The sequence below is a fragment of the Macaca mulatta genome, chromosome 5 (genome assembly GCF_049350105.2).
Source record: "Macaca mulatta isolate MMU2019108-1 chromosome 5, T2T-MMU8v2.0, whole genome shotgun sequence".
NCBI lineage: Eukaryota > Metazoa > Chordata > Mammalia > Primates > Cercopithecidae > Macaca > Macaca mulatta.
Window position 1 is genome coordinate 95,371,320 of NC_133410.1, and position 21,074 is coordinate 95,392,393.

The 21,074-nt window shown below is 35.1% G+C and overlaps 1 protein-coding gene across 5 annotated transcripts in view; it reads right to left on the reverse strand.

The window, feature by feature from the left end:
- Positions 1-21,074, reverse strand: part of MAPK10 (mitogen-activated protein kinase 10) — a 341,860-nt gene that overhangs the window by 36,596 nt on the left and 284,190 nt on the right. For all 5 annotated transcript variants that reach the window (NM_001260857.2, NM_001320562.1, NM_001320563.1 and 2 more), the window contains 2 exon segments: positions 12,080-12,204; positions 16,947-17,129. In NM_001260857.2, the coding sequence (NP_001247786.1) occupies positions 12,080-12,204; positions 16,947-17,129 (308 nt within the window).

Sequence of the window (21,074 nt, forward strand, 5' to 3'; positions counted from 1 at the left end):
ACCACAGCCTCCCAAGTAGCTGGTGTAAGCCACTATGCCTGGCTAATTTTTGTATTTTTAGTAGAGATGGGATTTCGCCATGTTGCCTAGGCTGGTCTCAAACTCCTGAGTTCAAGGGATCCACCCGCCTTGGCCTATCAAAGTGCTGGGATTACAAGCTTGAGCCACAGTGCCTGGCGGGTATTTTTTTTTTCTTAAAGAAGAATATAGTATTTAAAAGTTCATCATGCAATTAAACCTCATTGATTTTGAGAGCAAAGGAGCAAAGAAAAATGTGTCAAATAGCAAATCTACTACTTAAAGTAAACCTTTAGGAACTTAAGCAGGGCTGCTCACCAAATAATTCTGCTGGGTACAGAACTGATGTGACCCTTAAATTACAGAGTTGATGTATCATAATTAATATCCAGGCCTTGCAGAAAACAATATTACCTCTGCAGAGCATACCATTTTCTTTACTGATAAAAGTTCTTTACTGAAAACACAATGATATGAGGATGGGTAGGAGTGCCTTAGAGCTGTCCTTGAACATATATACACAGTGGTTAAGAGGAGATTCTTTGATGACTGACAAAAATTTCAAGTCTAGTTTGATTGTTTTAACAACATTACAGGTAGGCAAACAAGGCAGGAATGCAAATTACCAAAGTTATGTTTCCTAGAGATACACCAGTTTTGTAGCCTCTACTTATCTTGAGGCAAAGCTGTCTGACAGAGATTCTCTGTTCTGACCTACTCCTATTCTTTTCTCTTTTTTATTCTTCCTCTTACTATAAAATTTGGTAAATTATAGTTGACAGAACATCTCATAAGTTCCCACCCTGACTTCTTTGCTTATCTCGTAGAGGGAACGCTGAAAAAGAAAAAATATACTTTTTTCTCCCACAGTTTATGGATTACATCCTAGGCAGATGACACATTGGATAACCTCTTTTTTCCAGGATGAAACATATTACAAAAATAAAATACACTCTCACAAACGCCCACCACCTTGAGATAAATAGGTGGATCTCACAATATCTCAGACATCACCTAGGAGAGAAGAAATAAAATCAAGTATTTGGAAGAACCTGACAGAATACATTAGCCATAACTCAGCCTTTCAGAGAGCAACAGGTGTGGGATGTTCTAGAAAAAGAATTTCTGTTCCCTTCCCCCTTTTTATAAAGTATTCTCTCTCAATGATCCCTTCAAAAGATTAATAGCAATAGCACTCATGGTCTAAAGTGCTCAAGATAAAACATGAAAACAAAAACCAAAGCATGTATTCTACTAGACAACAAAAACATGTCTCTCCTGAGAATGAATATTTCAACCATTCTAGCTTTTCACACCTGAGAATCTTGGATTCAGTGGATTCTGAATAGCCCAATGAATTAAAATTAAGATGGGCCGGGCGCGGTGGCTCAAGCCTGTAATCCCAGCACTTTGGGAGGCCGAGACGGGCGGATCACAAGGTCAGGAGATCGAGACCATCCTGGCTAACACGGTGAAACCCCGTCTCTACTAAAAAATACAAAAAACTAGCCGGGCGAGGTGGCGGGCGCCTGTAGTCCCGGCTACTCGGGAGGCTGAGGCAGGAGAATGGCGTAAAAACCCGGGAGGCAGAGCTTGCAGTGAGCTGAGATCCGGCCACTGCACTCCAGCCTGGGAGACACAGCGAGACTCCGTCTCAAAAAAAAAAATAAATAAAAAATAAAAAATAAAATAAAATTAAGATGAACCTTTCTCTTCAGTAATAGAATTTGCTAAAATTAGAGACAAATGAATTAGTGTTTCAGTGAAATACATATTTCTATTATAAGTCATATAGGGAGTGGGGTTCCTAAAAGCAGGTGGCTAACTCTATCTACAACAAACATTTTGACAAGCTCCCACCAACATAATACATGGCATCAAAACAATCCGAAGGCAATTCAAACGATATCTTCACGTTAAGCAGCTGAGGCACTGGGCAAGCAAAATCTAATGAAGCTATATTTTCTCTGGAAGGCAATTAGTAAATTGCTCATATTTTGCTGCTGAAAGAATACATCAGCATGAACAGATGGAAATTTAGAATTCCACAAATGGAATTAGAGACATTGATTTAACTTTCACCAAGCAAATGAAAACCACAAAATATGAATTGCTCTTTCTATAATTAAGCACATAATTAGAGTGCATCAAATTCATATCCATTGTAGCTCATGTTTCTTCCTCCTCATTTCTAAATTTATATACATTCTGAGTCTAACAAACCTACTTAGAGTTCAACTCCACACTGAAAGAGTCTTCTATGACAGATAGATGGTACTAAACTATTTCTCAAATTAAGCGTGCCATGGGTCACACTAGCTTTTTCACAGCATGACACATGCTGCAATAATAATAAGAAATCCTAAGACTCAAAGAGGTAGTCCTTGTGTCAGAACAGATGGAGAGAACAGCTGAGGGAGGAATTCAGCCAGTTTATTAACTCCATGTGAGTAGAACAAATCATATTTAAAAGAATTCATAAGGACAGTTGGTCTGAAAAACAGAATTTAAATGATGGCAATTTTAGAATGGAGAAAAGAGAATCATGATGTCTCACAGTACAACATCACTCAGTTACCTCTTTGTCTTTCTATTTCCAGGAAACAAAAGGTCACCAGTGACCTGCACACAGATTATAGACCAAACTGGTGATAGGCACTTGGGAAATACTTGGACTGATTGTCAAATTTAAAATATACAACAAATACTATAACATATTATGGAAATAAAATCACTAACATGCTAAACATTTCAGATACTTGAAATTACTCACATTGTTAATTATTCTTTTCCTCATTCTAGGATATAGTTTGTCTTACTTGTGAAAATATTTAGGGGAACTTAGATAAAATTTTTGTTTGATATTCCTAAAATGCTAGAAATAACCTGAGAAATCTTTTTGAGAATAAGCCCTTTATGAAAACTTCCAAAGAGATCTTTCCTGAGAAAACTCAATTGATGTGCCTTATCAAGTATAGTAATATGTTTTGTTTATAAGCTTTCCAAATTGAAATCCAAAGTAATAAGCATGTTCCAAAAAATCTAAAGAAGTAAAAATGGGGAAACTTACTAAAAGTGCACGCACATCTATAGCATCAAGAAATAAACTAGTGGTGAAATCCAAGGTCATATTGAGCGTGATAGGCACTGTGGATCTTTTCTATTAATAAAAAGCAACAGAGGCTTTTTCTACCCGTGAAATTTTTTTTTTAAGTTTTCTTATTATTTTAGTGAAATGGAGATTTTCCTTCTTAATAAAACTTTTCAAATTTCTACCAAAAAATCCTTAAGTAACTCAAGTGTTGCACTTTATGCTTATTGAAATATTTGATAGGTATTTTCTGCCACTTGAGAGTTGCTATTAAATTTTATATAATAAACTTCACTTGCAAACTGACTTTCTTCTCAGGCAAACCAAAGGACAGCAAACAAAAATAATGCCTATTAACTATTTTAAGTACATGAAGGTATCCTGTGGGGAAAATCAGGAAACAAAAACAGTAGTTTCAGAATTTCAGATGGATTAGTTATTCAGAAATTGTCTTGAGGACATGCCCTAACCTTTTGGTATCACTCATCAAAGGAAGATGTGACTCACAAAGACTTTAAGCCCCTTTCCTCCCAATGGGAGATACAGTCTGTACAGAGAGCTGTTTGCATTTATAACTCCTTTAAATCATCTCTTCCAGATACTTCAGGTTTAACTCACAGTGCTACACTCAGACTAACCAATTTAATAAAAGGATTATAAAATATTTGAAGCAAATTTACGTATATTTTATTCAATGGTTTATCTCCAAACAGTAGATATCTACTGATGAACTATTTGAACATTAGATGCATCAAATTCATATTCATTGTAGCTCATAATTTTCTTTATCATTCCTAAGTTTATATATACTGAGTCTAGCAAAGTATATTGCTTCTAGTTATAATCAAATATATTTATAAGCCTATTCTTCACCATGTTGTTTCAGGAATTTGTTATGGATTCAAGAGAATTCAGTAAAAGACAACTGGCTAAACTACAGTTAATAAAGGTAGAAACAATGCAAACGAGAACTCATTCATGGAGTAGATTTAATAGAGCAAGTAACACAGGATATTCATAATCAAATGATATTAGCTTTTACAGTGAAAACGTATTTGAGAGAATTAAAAGTCAGTGGTAATAAGGAATGAGAATAACTCCTTCCCATAATCTTCAATCATGTGAACTATGTTTGAAGGCTTCAGATGGTCAATACATTTATATGTAAATCTTTAAACTACAAATTAAATATTTTTATTTAGTTGCTATAGTAAATAGAAAGATTTAATTCATAGTTTAAAGATTGTACACTTTTATGTTTAGTGTAGCAACTTTAGGATTCTTTGGTTTTCGGTAATAATCTATGCATTTGGGTTACCAAACTTGGTCAGCTTGGTCAGGACTTTTTTGTTTGTTTGTTTGTTTGTTTGTTTATTCATTCATTTTAAGACGGTCTCACTCTGTTTCTCAGGCTGGAGTGCAGTGCTGCGATCTCGGCTCACCGCAACCTCCATCTCCTGGGTTCAAGAGATTCCCCTGCCTCAGCCTTCCCAGTAGCTGGCACTACAGGAGGCTAATTTTTATATTTTGAGTAGAGACAGGGTTTCACCATGTTAGCAAGGCTCAGACTCCTGATCTCAACTGATCTGCCCGCCTTGGCCTCCCAAAGTGCTGGGATTACAGGCGTGAGCCACCGCGCCCAGCAGGATATTGTTTTATATTCAGTCAAATAATAGTTTAAAAATCATAGCTAAAAGTAGATAAGCATAACTTGTTAATTATGATTCAAAGCAGTTGATGCACATCTGGTTGAAGATTAGCAGATTCTCACTGCAATTTAGTTATAACTGATTAACATTTCAAGGGACATAGGATTTCAGATTCTACAGTCAGGAAATCATACACTAAACAAGTTAAATAATCAAGTAAGGTAGACAACTCATATTTGGAGGAGTTGATTTTGTTTCTTCAGGAGATGATAAGTTATCAAAGATTCCCATTCAATAAAAATTGCTATTAACTATTGGAAACCTACCAAGAACAATAAAGGCAGGGACCTGTTGTTTTTTTCATTGTTTATTTAAAAATTCAATGCTGAATCACCATCATCTAGGTCAGTGTGGAACACAAAGTGTGGGCTCAGTCAATATTTATAGAATAAGTGAATAAATACTAAACTGTTAACAAATAGTCAAAGCTTATGTGAATAACTCTGTTGGATAAAAAAGAGAAGAGGGTAAGAAGTGAAGAAGAAACAAAAAAGGAAGAAATAAAAAAGAGGTGAGTGAGAAGAAAGTGACAAGGTCTTTCCTAGTGATAAAGGTCGTTCCTATGGCAGCAAAAGAGTAGATTTATAGCAACCTAAAAGAAAACAGATGGCTGAATCCTTTCGCTCCCCTCATGTACATGTGGTCCAACATTGTCTCAACAAGACTGTAGCCCTACAACCAACAATTGAAAGAGTGACATCAACATATAAAAGGAAGGAAGTGCACACGTTCAGTGGAAACCCTAATGAGAAATACTCTTCTGCCAAGACTATCAGGTTGGTATAGTACCTGTGATTTCTTGGCAAGAAATCATGAAATACTTCAAGAAATTAGATAGTTATTAGGGGGCTGCTTACTTCACTTTACGAGGGGAGGTCCCTGAGCACCTCTTCTAACATCTAAACTTTTCTTCTCTCCAGAGGAATTGTGCTCCGTTCCCTGGTTACTTCTGTTTTACTTAGGGATTTCAGAATTGTGAATAAGGAAAGAATGACCTGGTAAGTGCCAGCCCTGGACACATTGGCCCACAGATGCTGTCCTCCCCCTTTCTTTAGTTGCTCTTTTTCTCAGGGGACTGGACTCTATTAGGCCATATTTCCCAGGTTTGTCTGTCAGCTGCCTTCAGTCTGGTCTCAGCCAACAGGAGGGAGATACCACCAGGAGACAGAGGGGATAATCTAGGCCATTTCTCCCCATCCTTTTCTCCAGAAGCAGCTGTATCTTATCTGTGTCTGTGACTCTAGCTCCCGCTGGACAGGCCATTACTACCTGGGTTCCAGTAAACCACCCCCTAGCCCTCAGGTTGGTAGTGGCTTCCCATTTTTGCTTATCTCTGTGTTGGTCCAAGAGTGTCTGCTTTTGACTTCTGCATTGCAATATGAGAACATCCTTATCTTTGACACCTTTAAACGCCCCTTAGGGTTTCATCTACTTAGCTCTCTGATCTTAGACCACAAGTCTCTCCTGACTGCCCAGCTGGTCTTGACTGCCTGGCCTACATATCTGCATCACTCTCTCTCTGGAATGCCCAGATCAAGCTATGGAACCTGTTCTACTTTGACCACAGGCTTCTGATTCCCTTCTCTCTTTTTTCCAATCCCATCTAGCTCTGTTCTATTCACCTCATCATGGTTGTTGGTCCTATAACTGCTCAAAGTTGGAAAGTTGCTACTCTGAATGCTGATGTTTGCTGAACTGCAGGACAAAACCACTCTATAATGATCTCTAAATTCCCACTTCAGATTTACCTTGAATAGATGTTAGGCTAATAGGCATAAGCAATATCAAAGTTTACATGTTTGTGTCACAAGAAGATTAAAAATAATCTATATTTCCTGCATGGTTGGTCATCCCTTGCATGCATCCTCTTTGGTAATATCCAGTAAGATATAATGGCAGACAAGAAGATGGATAAAATCATGTCAGATAGTAACTCTGCTCACAGGGCATGAAATCTATGATTGTCTTGTAATAAAATAGCTTAATATAGCCAAGTTAACTTGTTTCTATAAATTCTTTCACTGTAGGCAAAAATAACATAATCTCTAAAGTAGTGAACTAGTAAATAATAATATCAATTAAGCATTTAAGACCCTCTTAATCACTTTACATTATAAGCAAACAGTAAATGTGTAATAGTGTTGACTATTCTGGGTTCATGTTTCTTAAGTGTTTATTTTAATTGAACTTCAGCACTAATACATGTAAGTGTTACTCTGTTTCCCAGGTTATACTCTCACTGGGAATCTGAAGATCAGGTTGTTTAATTCAGGATCTGTATCGGTAGATTAAATTCCCACCCAACCCTGTCCCAATTCCCAAATTAATCTTGAGTTAGGTAAAAAATAACAAGCAAGCTCAGCACTGGTCCTGTTTACCAAATCATCTTCCAGCCAAACTGGTTGAATTAATTATATCTTTTCTCTTAGTCTAGTTGAGGATGTCGTGTGTCCTTAGACTTCCAAACAAAACATGTCCACTCTTTCTGTGGTCTCCATTATAGCTGGAGTACCATTTCCAGGCCTCATTTACAGCATTCTCTTCTGGAACTTTCATTTGGCTGCCACACAGAAAGTCCTATGTTTCCTGCCAGCTGTCCTCTGGGTTCTCAAGTACCCCAGGTTCACCTACTAGAGAAAAGAATTTCAAAATGCCAGTGGCCCAAGCAGCTCTACCTGCCTCTCTGCCCTGATTCCCAGAGTAAGGTTTCAGCCATTAAGAACTGTTCTCTCTGAAACAGAGCCTTCAACACAATGGTCTATCTCGTTGATCACCACTGGCCAGGAAGCTTAGCCCCAGTGCCTGTCCCATCTTAGGGGATGGTTTCAAGTCTAGCTCCTTCCTTTTAGTCAAGAATTGAGGAATCATGAAGTGTTCTCTGACTCCATATGTTTGTATTAAGCTTCTTCATAATGATTTATTTGAGTTTTGATGTATTTGGTTTTGGCTGAACTCACATCTCCCTCTCCTGCTCCCTCTCCCTATGCCCTTGCAAGGAACAAGAACTACAAAATGGAGCCTTTTGTAAGGCTGTTGCACTCAGGAGCTTTCTTGAAGTGCTCTGAAATTTCTGGCAGAAATAAAACTCTTTTTAAAAATAGTTACAGCTTATGTTCCTCATAAATCCACTTCTTCTGTGCCCTGAGAAATAGTTAATCAACTCTTACTTAGCTTGGAGTTCACCCAGATGCTCCCTAAAGGTTCTCTGTAGCCCCACTCTCAGAGGTGAAGCCACCACTGGATCCTAGCAGGGTGCCTAAACTCAATAATCATAAACATTGTGTTTTCTTCCAACAGGGCACAAGGAAGATATTAAACCGAGTTCCCCCAAACAATCCCAAAAATCTACTTTTCCTAAAGTAAAGATAATGATAATCAGGATCTGTGGACTCTATAATGTGTCTTTATTTTGGTTTAAACTAATGACATTAGATTCTCTTCAACCTGGCAAAGAAGAGGTAGGTATACATTAAACAAAAGAAAAAGAAAAAAATGGACCTAAAATCATGTGGGAACTAGATCATCATCACCATTATTCGAAAAAGAAAGGTTGTGGAATATTTCTGCAATTTCTTGGCCAGCTGGTCTTTTTCACCAGACGCATATATCTTTTTCAAATATCAAAAGGTAGTAAAGCTATGCATGTAAAAGTCATAATAATGATAGTAATTATAAGTATTATAAGGGTAAGAATAATTTATATGATTCTTACTGACTGCCAAGCACTTGCTAAGCACTTCATGCACATTAACTCTTCAAAATCTCAGAATGCTATGCTGTACATATGATAAGAAGGGAGAACTTTCTTAGTTTAGAAAACTGAATTGCAGAAAGGTTAAGAAACTTGATTAAAGCAAATTAGTAATGGGCAGAACAGAAATTTAAACCTAACTCATCTTTCATACCTATGAAGATGCAAATAACTCAACCAAGTACATTTGTGTATAATATATTTGCCCTCTTGATGAATACTGAACCATAGTTAGAGCACCTTCTACCTGTTTCATGCAAAAGCATTGACATTATATGTGACTTGTGTGTTCTACTTTGAAACCACACTTTTTTACTCTAAACATTATTTGAATAAGAACTTGCTAATAATTTGAGCAGTTATTTCAAAATATTTATGTACTATTACTACATAGATGAATTACTCCAGCTTAGCATCCAATTTTTAAAATTTTCAAACTCATGTGTGCATGACTAATTTCACCTTTTAGAATTATGACAACATTCATTCATATGCTCTTCTCTTTTGATTTTTGTACTTTGGTAGTTTTGGAAACATGATAAGATAGCTCGTAGTATAACTAATAGCTTCGTACACATAGCATATCTATACTCTTTCCACTTTTCCTCTAAACATCACCTTATCACAGTTTGTTCTTTATCCCCTGTCCACTTGCCATTATTTCCATCCAATGAAACTTATTTTTCTTCTCTCTCACCTTGGAATTTCCTTCCCTCCCTACCAGCATGAGAGTTACTTGAAAGCTCTTTGATCAGAATAAAAATTCCAATTATTTGATTTTTCCATTTATTTGGATTATAAAGACATACAGGGGTATATTTTGCAAAACAGTCTTGTCATCCTTGGCAGAAGATATGTCACTCTATTATAGCTTTGCCACGTGTCCATAGAGAAAGGTCATCTTATTTTAAACACATGTTCATATGCAACATGTGTAACAGAGATGTGAATTCTAAGGACACTGCAGAAAGCATAGCTGACTAGGGATTCTAGCACCTTCAGGACGTGTCTCCTCTTAGTTGTGACCACTGTAATGCACTTCATAAAGTAATAAATTGTTCTTGCCCTAGGATCAGGATTCCCATCTCTTCACTACAACATGTCTAGATGTAAGACATGTTTGCCCTTGTAAAATCAGTGATCCCAGTCTAGATGTCAAATACTTGCTTGTTCTGTGTATTAACTGACTTCTTTTCCTGGACCTGCAGGCTCTATCAGATCCTTCCCCTAAAATTCATACATCCCGCCTTGTTGCTATCCATGCCCCAGCATGTCAATGTCAAAGTAGTTAAGAAAAAGGCTCCAACTATTTTAGTATCTTAAATTTTATCTTTTCATTCTACAAAGAATGTTTTAATAAAAAGTTAAAATTTAAAACAAATTGATACTATTCAGTAAAATGTTGTTATAGATTCCAAGCAACTATCTCTTTTATAGGCAACATAATTACAAGTGAATTACAAATGCAGACTTTATGACTCTAATTAAACTCTAGGCCACAACCCACAAAAAAAAGAGTATACACATTAAGTTAGGTGTAAGAAAAAATAAATATGAATAAATATGCCACATAATGAGGCATAAGTTAATATGCCTCAAAATAAATGAGGAGAAACAATTTCAGATAATACATATATTTATGTAAAATTTTTATCAACATAACCTAAAATACTTTCTTTAATTTCATCAGAGATAAAATTTTTATACTTAATTTTCATATACATATACATCATACTTTCTCTCACTTACTTCATTACTTCATTCTACCCCAAGAACATCTTTGCAAGTATTTCCCAAGTGTGAGAGACTGGAGGAGGTTCTATATTTTGGTTGTAAGAATATATATTAATTTTTAGAACATTATAATTAAACTCAGAAATATTTAATTGTAGGGATTTTATTTCTTACGAATCAAATAAAATGACTAAAAATTAACTTGAGGCAAAACGAAATTTCAACATCATTGTAAAACTAATTAAGAGAGCAGATCTTTAAAAAAAAAATGTAGCCGGGCGCGGTGGCTCTCGCCTATAATCCCAGCACTCTGGGAGGCCGAGGCGGGCGGATCACAAGGTCAGGAGATCGAGATCATCCTGGCTAACACGGTGAAACCCCGTCTCTACTAAAAATACAAAAAAGCCGGGCGAGGTGGTGGGCGCCTGTAGTCCCAGCTACTCGGGAGGCTGAGGCAGGAGAATGGCGTGAACCCGGAAGGCGGAGCTTGCAGTGAGCCGAGATAGCTCCACAGCACTCCAGCCTGGGCGACAGAGCGAGACTCGGTCTCAAAAAAAAAAAAAAAAAATGTAGTACATGATGGTTACACCTCGGTTTCCACACTTGGGAGACTCATTAACCACGTAAGTGTTTTCCCCGAAGTTTGTAAATGCTTAAAGATTGGGTTACATTATGAAAAGGACCTGTTGAATATTGTGTCTGTAAGGTTCAATTCTACCTAGTCCTCACTGCCATCTTTCATATCTTCTCTAGTGAAGAATGAAGAAATGAGAATTATGTGTTTGAATCTAGCACCTCTGATGTGGAAAAACACATGGTGAAGCAGAGGAAAGAAAACTGAAGGAAAGTGAAAATATCCTCAGGAATACCTTGGGGGAAACAAACAGCATTTCAAATGAAAGATTAAGAACAAATTCAAACAAATGGATTTGAAGGTATTATGTAAAAGAAAATGAGATTATTTAGCACAGGTACTCTAAGAATTTGAGAAGTTCCTCATGTTTATGGGAGAAGGTAACATGGCTGATAGGAACATTTAAAGGTGGTACAGAAAGGAAATTCTCATCAGGAGGCCTATAGAACACACATGGGCAACAGCAAGCCCCCCTTGCCCTGCCTGGATCCATACAGAGGAAAGGAGAGGTAAAGATGAAAGAAAGAGGTTGAATAGAAGATATTAAATGCTTGAAAAATAATTTTAAAATAGTTACACTTCTGAGAAGATTTTCCATGTCTGGGTATAAGACACGGAGATACATCATACTGATCAACCTGAAGTAATCTACTTACTGAAATACCCACTTCTAGTTTATCTAGTTCACGCAAGGTTTCACAAAGCCACCAATGGTCTTATAAAAGCTTTCTAATTGAAATAGTCTTAAGTATCACATTTTACTAGTGGCAGGTATCTTCAAAAAAAATACAAGCTAAGCAACTTGTCCTCTGTTATTTCCTACCACTAAGTTTGCATTAGAAGAGGCTGGCAGTCAAATACACAAGAAGAACCACAAGTGTTGGCAATTTAACAGAAACAAATGGTAGTGTGTCATGGACCCCTAAGGCTTGTTGGACTAAATCATACCCTCTTCTAGTAAGTCCTGAAAAGTATTTAAAACATATGTTGAAGAAAATAGCTTTTAGAGGGGCAGATAACAGACGTTGGACTTAGAAATTATAAAAATCCATTGTGCATTCTTTTGGCTTCTAGTTCTACTCAGTGTTTTGCTATGAGCTATGATTTGTTTGTGGAAGTAAAGTAAAGGCAGCCTATCTTACCGCCTCCACTTCAGCTGGGTCATACCAGACGTTGATGTAGGGATGCTGTAAGGCGTCGTCCACTGATATTCTTTTTGCTGGGTCAATCACTAGCATCTTTGACAACAAGTCCCTGGCTTGGCTGGCTGAAACAATAAATGAGAGAAACAACTAGTAAGATTTTGATTTCAGTAAGGAAATTTGTTGGACAGAGAGGAAATTAAGAAAATAAAGTATGGGATAGTATCTTCCTTCCAAACATCAGGTAAATCCCTTGATGTGATGGAAAAGAAAATGCATTTTATACCTGTTTCTTTGGGTCTCTAAGCCTAAGGCCTCTAAGCCTGAGGCTCTCCAACGGTTATAACACTTTGAGTATATAATTATTCACTCAAACTTCTAAGTAAAATGTATCAACCTGGAGAGTTTATGTAAGCAAAATCATCTTCTTTGGTAACCTGTATGAATATGGGATAAACAGCACAAAGAGCACAGAGTGCAAATGCATGATATTCAACAAATGTCTGGGCAGCTGTTTGAAGTTAATCAACACATGTGTCTTTATATTCTCATTCATACAATGGAATTATCAGGATTTTAGTATACAAATTGACTTAAGAGTTGGTATCATACAAATTTCTTTTCTTTTTCTTTTTGTTTGTTTATTTGTTTGTTTATGTATTTTTGAGACAGGGTATCCCTCTGTTGCCAGGCTGGAGTGCAGTGGAATGATCGCAGCTCACTGCAGCCTGTAACTCCTGGGCTCAAAGGATCCTCCCATCTCAGCTTCCTGAGTAACTGGAACTACAGGCATGCACCACCATGCCCGGCTATTTTTTCTCATTTTTTGTAAAGATAAGGTCTCCCTACATTGCCCAAGCTGATCTCGAGCTCTGGGCTCAAAGGATCCTCCCACCTCAGCCTCCCAAAATGCTGGGATTAAAGGAATGAGCCACTGCTCCCAGCCACAAATTTCTTATATACATAAAAACAACCAAAGAATTGATGTGATAGAAAAAAAACTATTCAATTACTGAATTTTATTTTAACATTCTGTAATCATCAGGTATTTTTAATCAATGGAATTAAATAAATGGAAGTCATGACTTGATGAAATCCAGCAGCTAAAGACTGAAGCCAGTCTAATGCTACACCAGACACTAATGAAAAACTCTATATTATGTAAATGCTATCATAATTAATTTTATGGTTGTGGGCAGTAACAGTTATAAAATTATATGGTGATAGCATATTTATTTAATAACATTATTAAAAGACACATTAATTTTAACCTCTAAAAACATGTACATTTTTTATTATTATACTTTAAGTTCTGGGATGCATGTGCACAACATGCACATAGTTATACATAGGTATACACATGTTACATAGGTATACACGTGCCACGGTGGTTTGCTGCACCCATCAACCTGTCATCTACATTAGGTATTTCTCCTAATACTATCCCTCCCCCAGGCTTTTACAAAAAGTTTTAACAGAAATGAATATCTCAAATCAATATTGTTACTCAACTGATTTGAAAGTTGAATGGTGAAAATATTCAGTTTATTCTAAATATATGGTAAAACATCAAATTAAAGAGAACAAAATTTAAATGGATTTTTCAAAAAATCAACATCAATTGATTTTATCAATTTTTATTTAATCAGTTTTTCAGATTAAGACAATTTGACTAATTCTACAAATTTGAAAATTACATAAAATATAAAAATCAGGAAATAATATCTAACCCCACTAGTTAGAGGCAATGACTGTGATTATTGGCATATTTTTTCTAGTGCTGTTCATGTATTTTTCACATATTAACCATACTACAGTTAAAATGTAGTAATTAATTTTTTACCTGTAGGTATTTTCTTTTAGTAATTACATGAATAAATATATCTTTTAATTTTCTGAACAAATATGAAAAATCACTAGTTAAATCAACCTTGAGAACTTTTTATTTCTACTATCCATTTTTCTGGGAAACTCAATCCTAGAAACTTATTATCATTACTTTCAAATTAAAACTCTGAACTGCACAAGAACAACAAAAATACAGAAATACTTATACATTCATTCAATATTTAATTTTTCTCATTGCCAATGGCCTCCTAATAGCCTAACAGGGCTGTGTTTATTTATTCATTGCTTTAAAGATCTCTTTAATTTGTAACTGATTTTATATCCAAATTCATGTACCATTCTCATGGATTCTCTCATCAAATCTATCCATTTTTCTGCTCTTAGAAAGGGCTGGGGTTAGTCGGGTGTGGTGGTGGCTCACATCTGCAATCCCAGCACTTTGGGAGGCTGAGGCAGGCAGATCACGAGGTCAGGAGATGGAGACCATCCTGGCTACCACGGTGAAACCCCATCTCTACTAAAAATACAAAAATTAGCTGGGCTTGGTGGCGGGCGCCTGTAGTCCCAGCTACTCGGGAGGCTGAGGCAGGAGAATGCAGTGAACCCGGGAGGCGGAGCTGGCAGTGAGCCTAGATAGCTCAGCCGGGGCAACAGAGAGAGACTCTGTCTCGAAAAGAAAAAAAGAAAAGAAAGGACTGGGGTTAGAATGGGCTATTCATGAATAGGGTCATGAACTATACCAATACCAAATCATCTTGCTAAGAAACAATAATCAATACTATTTTTAGGAAACAATATGGAAAAATGTTTCAATGCCTTATCTTTCATTCTATCATTTGAAAGCAAATGTGTTATGCTCTTTTCCAAACACAGTAGAATACATTATTCTCTTTGGTTATTTGTATATTAAGATTATTTATAGATTTTCAATTTTATATTTAAAATTAAAATCAATAATCGAATATGCAAACTAGTTTATCATTTACAAAAATAATTGCAGAAATTCAAATTGATTTAAAAAGTAAACTCAAGAAAATTGGAATTACCTTATGAAGTATATCTTAATAGCCTTTTTATTGTGATTTCATACAGTAGTTTAATGAGAACTTTGTTGTCTCTGTATTGCTGCAAGTGTCTTCAAAAGAAGGGATTACTTTTGCTTGATATCTCAATAGTATTACAAAGACATGATTTCTATAAGATCTTTAATTGGAGTATTAGCTCTTTTTCAATCTGGATATAGGCAATGTTGATCTTATCAGCAGTAGATTTAGAAATAATTTAGTCCATTGTCAGTAAGAGAGTCTATAGAGGCAATTGAAGGAAGAAATCCAACTGTGTAATATGTGTCAAGAGCACAGAAACAGTGTTGCACATTTAAAACCCATTAGATAAAAGTTTAGAGGATATGAAAACATCCTGGAAAACAGTGGCACCACATTTTAGCTTCCTCATCTCATTTAAGTCTTCCTTAGCTATACACATTAAGTTTGTAAGTTAAGTCTGCAGATAATTAATTGTCCACATAACATTTAGGGCTAAATTTAAAAAGCATGTATCTTAAGTTTTTCTTTTTTGATAATTTACAGGTACATTTTTAAATTATTATTTTATTATATTTAACAGTTACTGAGCATCCACAGTGAGCCAGGCACTGCTCTAAGTGTTTGACAAATTATTAAGTCAATTAATCCTCCCAACAGCCCTATAAGGTGGAAAGTTTTCTCTACGTTCATTTGTTAAAACAAGGAAAGAAAAATTAGGTAACTTGCTCAGGGTCACACAGATTTTAAGGCATGGGGCAAATTTGAAACGAGGCAGGGGGAAAACAGTCAGATTTATTTCAAAATAAGATTTTTAGGAGTGTTCTAAATTATAAGAATTTGAGTATTATTTATATTACACTTTATGCATTGCCAAATTTATTCCATGTCTCCAAATTAGACTGAGGCATTATTAAGTCAATTCTGTTGGTGAAGATATTTGTTACTCAAGTATATTAACTGCCAACAACATGACAGAAAAAAACGACTTATTAATGGAAGTGTTTATACTGAATAAAAATATGTACGTAAAATCTCATTTGCTATTTTAAAATGAAAAAATTTAAGCACTCCATAAATTATAGAAAAAGAAGTTCAGACACCTGCATCTCCAAGATTTTACAACTAAACCTTGCATTGAAAATATTTTCCAGGCAATAAAAAGGATTGGAACAATGATTTCAATGTATATTATGTTGGTTTTTTAGAGTTATATCTCAAAAAATAATTTTAAGATTCTATGTAACCCCCCGTGAAATACTTAGGGCACACCATTGTCACACATTTTATTCAATAACTTCTCTCTGAATATCCAGACAGTTCTTTTTTTTTTTTTTTCTTTTTTTTTTTTTTTTTTTTTTGAGACGGAGTCTCCTCACTCTATTGCCAGGTTGGAGTGCAGTTGTGCGATCTCGGCTCACTGCAACCTCTGCCTCCCCGGTTCAAGCGACTCTCCTGCGTCAGCCTCCCGAGTAGCTGGGACTACAGGTGCACGCTACCACCTCCAGCTAATTTTTTTGTATTTTTAGGAGAGACAGGGTTTCACCATGTTGGCCAGGATGGTCTGTCTCGATCTCCTGACCTCTTGATCCGCCCGCATTGGCCTTCCGAAGTGCTGGGATTACAGGCTTGAGCCACCGCGCCCCGCCCTGAAAATCCAGACAATTCTAAAATCCGTGGCTACTCCCCTTTGTAGGAACGATCTTCGAAGAAATATCTTTCTTTAACTTGAGGTTGTGCCAATTAAAGAATTGATCGATGTTTTAGGTGATGTGTTATGCTAATTGTTCTGATTTGACCATTATACCTCCATACACGTTTCAAAATAACCCCTATATCCCACAAAAATGTACTATTATCATGTGTCAACTAAAAATAAAAGGAAAGAAAGAGAAAGAGAGAGAGGTCTCTATACCGTGTGCTTGTTTGACCCGTCACCCTCATAGTCGTCCTCAAGTCATTCCTGAAGGGCATACCTTTGAGTTTATTGTGCTCGGAGTCCGCTGGGAAGAGGGAATCTGGGAAGAGCTTGGGGAAGGTGAGTCCCGCATACTTGGGCCGATTCTCCACATAGTTTCTTACTGTGGGTTGCAATTTCTTCATGAATTCTGGACATGGTGTTCCTAGTTGTTCAATTACCTTATTCCACTGGTCAATATCTGAGAATTGAACAGTTAAGGGAAAAAAGAAGTGCAGACCACTAGCCTTTCAACAATTGGGAGACTAATGCTTCTCAAAGTCCTGAACAGTCATTAATTAATGCAACTAGAGTTTTAATAAGCAACAAAGAATGAAAATATAAAAGCAGATATGTCAGGCTATGAGTCTTCTTGAAATTTTAAATTCACTTTTGAAACTTATATACTTGCTAGGCTGGGACAAATCAGGCTATTTCGGTATGTCACTTCCTTTTTCTATCTAAAAATATGGACTGCCCACATTGCCAGGTAGAGTCTTCTGAACCTTTACTGGTTCAGGGTACTGCCCAATTTATGAATCATTTGTTTGCTCAAATAAATTATGCTAAACTTAAAAAAAAAAAAAAAGAAACATATACTTTTGGAAAACTAGCAATTATTTAACAAAATAAGATATCATGAAATAGTCTTTAGGGTGTACAGATAAAAAGTCATTCAAATAACGAGATGAATCTCTTATTCTGCAGATTAACTTCTATATAATCGTGTGTTTTAGAACATCATAGTGACATTTTTATTCTGAAGTTACCTCAAACATTTATATTTTTAAAATGATAAGTACACAAATATTTTAGATTACATGCATTTACATTTTCTTAAATTACCTTTAAGATATTTTTTCTTCTCTAAAAATCTGGAATTTTTTTCTATGCATTATGCATGTCAATATAACTTTTATAGTAAAACAACTCATTAGTTCGTTATCAAATTCCTAAAAATCATATTTATTAAACAAAGAAGCCACCAATTTCATACCTATTGTTTTACTGCTGACATCACGGAATATTGTTTTCAATGAAATAAGAGGGTGAACAGAGGAATGTTCAATTTAAAACAACAGATTTCTGTCCAAGTACATTCAAGTTTAGAAAGTACATTAAGCATGGTGAATACCACAGAAAAAATATTACCTCTCTATGAAAATTAATACCCTTTTAAATTGGAACTAGCTCTTTTGGCAGACATACTCAATGACTGAGATTCTATTTTTCATCTGTCATTAATATTCAATATATCAGAGCCTCGATAATGATAAACACCATCTACTCTGAAGAACCAACTGGAAACGACTGATTCAAACAGATTTCCTCACACGTGTCAGTGAGTAATAGAGACCTTGGAAATTCCCCCTAAATCCAGTACGGCAAGCAGTATTCTCTCCTACATTGCTTATTCTTCTACAACTCTGTTCTTCGGTGTTAAGTTAGTTAATTCATTTCCACTAAGGTAAGTTGTGACAGTTAAGGGACTCTTACCATAATACTTAGTTGAAGTTTGTCAAATCTTTACTCCTAGCTATTCAAGAGGTTTGGACTGAAGATTGTCAGTCCTGATTAAAGATAAACTTAACTGTATTTAACAAAAATAAATATGTAATACAAACACAGTAGATAGGAGATTGAACAAAGATAAATCAAACTAATGTGCAAATTCTCTTCTTCCTCCCTATAATCTGGCTGAATAAAACTTAAATTACTACATATCCTCTCAGTTATTGGAATAAAAAAATATATAACTATGGACTATCAAGATATGAAATGAATGCGGGAAAAACAATAATACTCCTTTATAAAGCAGCAGCAATCATTAAACAAGAACATGCTTGGATAGAAGCTCATCTAATTATCATGTACATGAGAAAATACAGTGGCAATTCAGAATCCCTAGAAATAACGAAACTAAAACATTATATAAGGTTAGAGTTACAAATTACTCTTAGACAAGAGCCTGTGTTAATACTATGGATATAGGTAAGCTGTAAGTACTTAGACATATTTAAATAGAATACATTAGTGTAGTTAAATAAAACCTAAGTGCTTGTCATTATAAATTATGAAGAGACATTTTTTAACGGTTAGGTTAGCATGCCCTACCAAGTTATCATTTCATCATTGGTCAAACTTCCTCAAAATTCTAACCACTTGATGTCAAGCTTAAAATAGAGGCAAAGAAGATGTCAGGTTTTCTGTAAATAAGTCATTTAACAAAGTTGGCAAAATAATCCCAATACAGTATTATATCCTAATTACATTTGCTAGAATTATAAAGATACACTGTAAAGAATTGCTTTTAAAGAAGTATTCCCAAACAACAAAAAAATTGATAATTTATATTAAAGTTTAAGGAGAATCAGATATTCTGGAATTTGTTAAATAAGAATTGTTAAAATGTTGCTTTTAATAAATCATAATTCGAGTCTAGAGACACAGTGCTCTTTCCTACCTTAGGTTGCTTTTAAATGAAACACTGTTGTGATTCTTGATGCAATGGTTTACAAGGTGGCAAGAATCTTTATCATTGTCAATGAAATAGTTAAATGTTCATATTGCAAATCTGAGTTACAGTGATCTTTAAAAGTCTGTGTCTTTATTTTAACCAGTCCATTTCAAGATTTTTCTTCCCATAAACATATGTGTGTGTGTATCTACATATGGTAAGTACTTGTTTTCAGTTGTTCATAGAATATGAACATGAACAACTATGCCCAATTTAGTTGAGCACATAATTTTTCTTTATAATAATAATTAACCTAACATAAGGCAAGACTGGAAGTCGTACCTCCTGTTTCCATGTTTAGTGCTTGTTTCAAGTATTCCATTAAGAAAAAAGAGTAAATTTGGAATTGATATGGTAAAAAATTGCTTTAATTTGGCCATAAAATTAACTGTGTGTTTCATCACAAGCAATTCCCTTAAAGAATGTTTCTGAAGCCCCTTCCTTAGTCTATCAGGCTGACATATTCCTGTAAAACAATAAATTTTATTAATATTTTATATAGAAAATAAGGTGATCTTTTAAATGGGAAAACAGATTTCCACAATGATTACATTTTAAAAATACACAAAATATTAACTATATTTTATGATTATGTATTAATTGTTAACATGGTAAATATGTTTTTAAAGAATGACCAAAACCATTTTTGTAGAATAATTTATTTGCTTTAGAATACCCATAAATGACCATTTTTATACCACATAGAGTGAGGATTTACAGATCTTAGCCCTGTGAAGTTATCAGAAAAGCAATAAGTATATTTGTTTTTATATTTTTGATGTACTGTTTTAGAAATTATCACCCTTAACATAAATTATGAAATGTATTGAATACAAATGGAAAAATGGCATTTAATAAGAATTATTTGACAGTAAATCACCGGATATAAGTCTAAATTGACTACATAAAAGTAGAGTTATATTGCAAGAAGTTCAATTTTATAAGTAGGGCATGATGTCAAGATAATGTACAAATGTGATAATTACTAAGGTCTTCAATAAATACTATTATAATAGGAGAATAAAACAAAGTAAATATGAATAGCAAAAATTAGTATCTGAAATCCTAAGATTGAAAATTTTTCCAATTAATATTATCAATTAGCTATTAACCTACGTTTCAAGCACTTCTCTTACTTTAGCTTCCTTTGTTAGGGAACTTTCTAAAACAATAATGCCTTAAACATAATGTATGAAAAGGTCAATTTTTGGGCCTCTCATTTGCACAGGCCCCTTTTAAGACTAATCCTTTTCTGCGTATTGTGGGCATAATTATGAACATAATTTGTGCCATCCATATTTAAGCCTTCAGAACTTACGAAGTGGAATCATAAGGAACTATTTAATGGCCTCATCCAACTGTCTCCTTTGAATGACTATATTTTCTGTTTATGTTTTTTTCTATCATTGATTGCTTTTTGTTACTATGAATGTGATTTCCAGAGCTGACAACTCATAGTTTCTGACTTGCTTTCTGCTCTGCTCTAGGCCTTATATCAATACTTTGTGCAGAAATTTTCTGACTTCTCTTTGCAATTTAAAGAACATCAGTGTTTATCTCTAAATTCTTAGCTGTGTTCCTAAAGACAATATTGCCTAATAGCAATGTAGGTATAGAATAGTTCCAGGA